Source organism: Apostichopus japonicus, chromosome 5, assembly GCF_037975245.1.
Source record: "Apostichopus japonicus isolate 1M-3 chromosome 5, ASM3797524v1, whole genome shotgun sequence".
NCBI classification, from domain to species: domain Eukaryota; kingdom Metazoa; phylum Echinodermata; class Holothuroidea; order Aspidochirotida; family Stichopodidae; genus Apostichopus; species Apostichopus japonicus.
Window position 1 is genome coordinate 13,807,332 of NC_092565.1, and position 6,000 is coordinate 13,813,331.

The 6,000-nt window shown below is 37.3% G+C and overlaps 1 protein-coding gene across 33 annotated transcripts in view; it reads right to left on the reverse strand.

Annotated features, from left to right (window-relative positions):
* LOC139967736 (gamma-adducin-like) overlaps positions 1-5,589 on the reverse strand; it is a 58,444-nt gene extending 52,855 nt beyond the window's left edge. For 30 of the 33 annotated variants that reach the window (XR_011793113.1, XR_011793112.1, XR_011793125.1 and 27 more), the window contains exons 1-3: positions 5,374-5,589; positions 1,628-1,925; positions 603-1,101 (exon numbers count right to left, since the gene is read on the reverse strand). Coding sequence is in view for 2 of the 33 variants with exons in the window: in XM_071971787.1 (XP_071827888.1) it covers positions 603-677 (75 nt within the window). In the remaining 31 variants the exon portion in view is untranslated. Of the gene's footprint in view, positions 1-602; positions 1,102-1,627; positions 1,926-2,269; positions 2,322-5,373 lie in introns of those variants that run through there. The other 3 variants (XM_071971787.1, XR_011793109.1, XM_071971786.1) reach the window with 3 other exon arrangements.
* Between the last annotated feature and the right edge of the window lie 411 nt (positions 5,590-6,000).

The following is a 6,000-nucleotide window of genomic DNA, read 5'->3' on the forward strand; positions in this document are numbered from 1 at the left end:
AACCAACCTACCATTCTTCAGATTGGAGCTAACAAGAGAACGTCAGCAAAAATCTATTTTGGTCCCGCCCGTTACAAACATTCAATCAGCAGAATAAACCAGAGATTACAAATGTTGTAATGGTCAAGCAACATGTTGATACTAGTTTCATGTTAACCCCGCCCACTCATTACCATGCATGATATCTACACCAAAGAAAGTAGTTACTACATGTGGTTTTACCAAGTTGATCTGGCAAGAAGCTAATTAGAAGTTGAACATTTAATTGCTGAGTTTCAAACTGACATCACATAAAATTCTCCTCTCGAAACTAAGCAAATAAAATCAAATATTTGAAAACATTTGTCTGGAAACTGGAGTTTTCTAATTAACTTATTCTTCTCTCTTTTATTGTTGGCAATTATGTTTCATTTTTTAAAGCCATTGAGTCAAATTGATTTATTGTGTGAAGACAGCTACAGCCCTTACCCTCACATAAGCCAGCACAGAACTCATCAAGTTACTGATTATTGTTAAGAAAATTATGGAGGAATCATGCCAATCAACCCCCTCTCCCGACCCCCCCCCCCCTCCCAAATAAAAAGACTGTAAAGGAATCTTACTTGTGTGAAATTCTTTAAGTAAAATTGATTGAATTTCTTCTTCAAAGGAAGGCTGTGTGTACAGCCCTTTCTCATTCACAGCCTTGACTCCATACAGCCCAAGCCAAAAGTTTTCAAGCTTCCCTCCTCTTCGGGCATCCTTTCTAGCATTCCGGACGAGAACACTTATAGAACCAACTTTGAAGCTCTGAATAAAACAAAATCCAGCATATATACGTAAACATCATAATACAATGTATATGTTGCCATTCATTTAACTACAGTGCAGTTTTCAATGCACAACATAGCATTATGTAATTACCTGTTTTGATTGCTGCCTTTAATCAAAATCCTTTTTTTGCCGTTTTTGGGCTTTGCCAATATTATCTTTTACAAAACCTTTGATTATGTCCTGCGACTGTGACATGAGTTGAAAAACCCTCTCCTGCTGTGCATCACTGCAGCAGGAGATTCTGGTTGGACAATGGAGTCTTCAATGTCGACTGGTAACAATGGCTCTCTGGATATATATCAATTATTCACAACACTTTGTTGACTGAAGAATAAATAATTTTTTATATATTTTATTTTCACTATTAAGACCCTGGAACCATAAATCTGAGTCACATCACATACTCAAACCAGCAGAAATATAAAACAAAAGTATATTCTGTGCTGTTATAGGTCCAAATTGCATACCAGCCCAAAATATGATATATAACTGAAAAACAAAACCAATATCAGTGGCATTAATTGCATGTATCTAAATTAATTGGCATGCTTTTATAGTTTAATGAATGTTCATCTTTTGTACTTGCTGTACTTACTTAGGTTTGTAACTTAAATAGGGTTATTGGTGGTCCTCTATTTAGCAGTAATTTTTCCCAGGACCTGGGATGTGTCAAATGAGATTTTATCCTACAGAGGATCAGTGTAGCTATGCAGGATATTTCCAAACTCTCTTGTCCCTGATTGCTTTTCTCTGTATATGACCTTTACAAATGTAAACCTCTATTCAGCAATGGTAGGTTTGAATTATTACAAACCTTCCAAACATCACAACGAAAGGAGAAAGACATGTAGAACCATGTTTTGCTGTACGGTACCCCATGAGAATGGAAGACAGTGTTTCATCCCAGTCATCTTGGTTTTGATTGACAACTTTGATGAGTGACATTTGCATTTTGCAAAGTTTGGTTGAATCTTTCATCCAGCCCATTGGTCTGTGGGTGGTAGCTGAAGGATACTCTGTGGCCCACCCCTGTCATGTCAAACAGGGACTTGTTCAGAGCATTAACAAATTCTCCTCTCTGGTCTGAGATGACAATTTTCATGCACCCAAATCTAAATAAATGAAAAATTAAACAAGTTGTTAAAGAACTGGTTATGAGTAATGCAGTAAACTATTGGCATCTTCAGAGTGGCCGTGTGGTTTAATCAGGAGATTCTTTTAGCACTTCTTTCAAAACAAGTATGTTAAGCACTGACATAACACCTGGTCTTGGATGCACTGACCGTTATCCCACTAACATTTTATTAACATTAACTTATAAAACAACTTCAAGAAATTCCTGTAACCATTTGGCCGCTTTCTGGGTCACAGGTAAAACTGAGAACAAATGCAGGTCTGCATAACTAACTTCAAAAATATGTTATGTAAAGTAAAAACAAAGTAGATGGATATATACCTGGCCATGGTTTCAAACAGAAAGTTTGCAACGGTTTATACTGTTTTGTCTCTTACAGCAACACCCTCTGGCCATTTTGAAAAATAGTCACATAGGGTTATGATATACTGCTATTAAGGATTTCCAATCATGCTGATATCTACTTATTGAAAGTTAACAAAAGATTACTCGATGACTGAATGTGCTAAAAGCAGGTATTCTTACACTGCTAATAAGGTGCGTACAATCAACAATTCTTGTACAGAACAGAATGCTGTATCAAAGTTTGCAAATACTTTTGATACTGGACAGTGAAGCTTTTTTAATTTCAATGATTTAAATTGCATGATTTTGGCTTTTCTTGATTTAAAAGTATTACTGCTCACACTTTTCAGCACAAAGCTCGGTGGCTGTTTATTGCTCCCGTTAGTCTAAACTCTTTGATCTTTTCCGTATCGATCTTCTTAGATTTTATGTTGAATTTTCAGGGCACAGTCCTGACGAACGATATTTTCCAATGATACTGTACTCTTCATCGGTATCCAGCTCAGGACAAGTCATCTTGTAATATCAGATCGGGCTAAGTAAGTTAACGGTCTCAACTCCTAATGCTTAACCGAAGGCCAGAACAGTGCGTGCAAATATGCAACTACTAAGAATTTTGTTTGCCTGCGCGTTACACATTGAAATGTATTGCTTAGTATAATAACAAGCGTGGCTTGTGTGTAATAAAATTTATGTCTTGTTGATCACTTTTCTTTGTTTCGAACTTGGAACCTATTAAGAGTTTATATATCTTTTTTAGTAAGGTTATGAATTAATAACATGTTTGTCTACTCATTATTATTGCCTTTAAATGAACAACATATGTTTGATTAATGGTGGAGTGGCACCACCATTAAGAAAAGAACAACTTTTAGAAAATTTATAGATTGTCACACTTTTCTACCATCTTGAATATAATTTCCAGAATAGTTTTAAGGTCTGGTCAATTCTAATTCATGAATTGCAGATATTAATTATATTTCTTTCAATTAGAATAGAAGTTCTGTACAGGTACTGTAATTTGAAAATTTGCTACCTTTGGCAACCGTGAAACGTGAACAGACCCAATTTCGAGGACGCTGATGTCAAACTCAAAGGTATAACAAACTTTCGTAAAATTTTGAAGACTTGCAGTGAGAGTTGTACAGTAAACCGCGAGAGTTGGCAGGCCTGCAAAACCCTAGCAATATAGTCTTCGACTTAAACGATTTCTGCTGATGTACTGAGTCTAGTCTAAGTCTTAACCCTATCGTTTTAAACTTCAGCCAGTGGCAGTAGGCCAAATTGTATAGGCCTAATGGAGTTTTTGGCTGAAACTGTAACTGTGTAAGGCCTAGCTAATTTAAAACTAGCCTTATGGCTGATAAGTCTGTTAACAAATCTTCAATCAAAGCATTGTTGCATAGCATGCTAGGTGCTTACCCTAGGAGTATCTTAGGCTAAGCCATTACCATCTTCCATATACTTATTGCAATACCAACTGACTCGACCTGTTGTTGGCCAAAAAAGGGGATATTGAATATATCTACCCCATTTGGTAATGCTAGGCAGACTTAATGCTCTTCTGCACAAATTCATGATTAAACACACACAGTATTATTTCAGTGGTCAAGCCAAACATGTCTTCAAGCACAGGAAAGTAGTGCTGGCCATTAGATTTAGAGCACTTATGTTTACAACCATACATGTTGACTGGTGAATTAATTAGGTGTGCTCAAGGATGAATCCTAGTGGCAGTATTTGGGGTAGTTTATCAAGTAACAAATTCTTAATGCTCAAGTGAATTTGAGAAGGACTGTTTATCTATAGACAGTCTCGGCCTTCATGCATAGCATTAGACCTAGTAATATGTATGGCCGTGGCTATTCTTACGACTAGTCGTAACAATTATTGATAAACTATTCTTACGACAAAGGCCAATTCAAGCGCAGTAAAGTAAATAAAGCAACTGCGCATGTAGTAGGGGTACATGCCCTAACTCTAAACATAACCCTAAACCTCAATCCTAACCCTTACTCTAACCCTAACCTGAAATTATTGTTACTCCTCGTCGTAAAAATAGTACTTCTGGTCGTGAAAATAGCAACTGCGCATGCATGCGTAGTCGGAAATTATTCTTACGACTAGTCGTAAGAATAGCCACTTTGAATATGTATTGCTATGCCCATAGTAGCATGGTGACTTCGAAGTTCGGACACTTAAGACTTAAAACACCCCAAAACTAAATCTTCTGGTATAAATCACCAGAAAATATACTTCATATGGTGGGAGAATTGTGTTATAGTACGATACACGGCCAAACTTTCTTTCCTGTAAACTGTTTTCACGTTGTTTTCCAAGAAGATTCTTCGTGATTGTGGAACTGGTATTTCTTTGCTAGAGTATTGCGAAGTTCGGACACGCAACCCACAGTGTGGCGCTGGTGACAAATTTGGTGGCGCAGTTGCTCTTTCAGTAATTATAACAGACTTCATAGATCTTCGTCATTTTATTGACAAATATGTAAGTAATTTCTTGCAAACGGGTCATTTTGGAGAGAAAATAACTGTAGCTTCGTACTTTTTGGTGAAATTTGGCTTCCTGTAGGTTTTCATGGTGAAATCGTGTAGTTCCAAGGGTGTCCGAAACTTCGCAGTATGCCGAACTTCGCAATACTGACTATACTACTAGTAGTAGGCTACTTCTTATGGCCATATTCAACTTCAATTCGTATGATTGAGATACACAGCTAATTGTCTGCATATAGGTCCATTAGGCCTAACTCAGCCCAGCTACAGTCAGACTTTAGAATCTTGGTTACATTGGTTGCACTGGTATAACTAATGTAGGTCTAGGCTAGGCTTGTTATAACTCAGTCGTATAACTCAGTCGTAGGCCTAGACATAGGAAGCCATAGGCCTATGCTTGTTTGCTTTGATCTCAAATAAGTAGTAAGCCAAGCCTAAAATGGAACTAAACAGGAAATCCTGGACTTTATGACCAAAACATGCTGATCTACTCTTACTGCCGTAATACTAGTTGTTGAAGCCTAGCCTAGTACCGATTAGTAGTAGTGCCTATGGCCCTATGCCTATCCCCACCTCAAACAGCTCGGTAGGCCTCTAGACCGTCATGCAGTTGAAATTTTGTCTCCCAAATCTTTCGTCTTTGTAGAAACGAACTCCATCTCCATTTCGGTGGCTACATCAGGCCGCACAGCAAGGCAAGATGTTTTCTTTAAAACAATACAAAACCATTGTTAGCCTACGCACGTTTTATACAAAATATCTGTTTATAAAATTGTATGGCAGTGTCGTCTGCACATTTCAAAAAAGTTTTTTGATTTAGGGTGGCATACTCCTATTAGAGTCGATATCGATCCGCCCGATTGTCATTCTATCTCCGGAAATGTTCCAAAAAGCATCAGGAGAACATCTTTTTTTGACCCGTTATCAATCTTGATTTTTTTTTTGTGGCTTGCATGTCAGTTGAAGAGCATGAATGACTAGAATGTCTTTACATATGTTATGTTTCTTGCTTGTAATCTTAATTGTTTATTTTAAAAACGTATGAAAACAGAAATTAAGTAATAAGATCCTTCAAGAAGCTTATAAGTGCATGGATGGGAGCTACGGGGCTGGGGAGTTTTGTAGTTGAGCCAAAATTGGTTCAATTTAAAGGCATTGGAGAGTCGCCCAAAACCACGTTCGGCGATCTGAAAAAGTTAA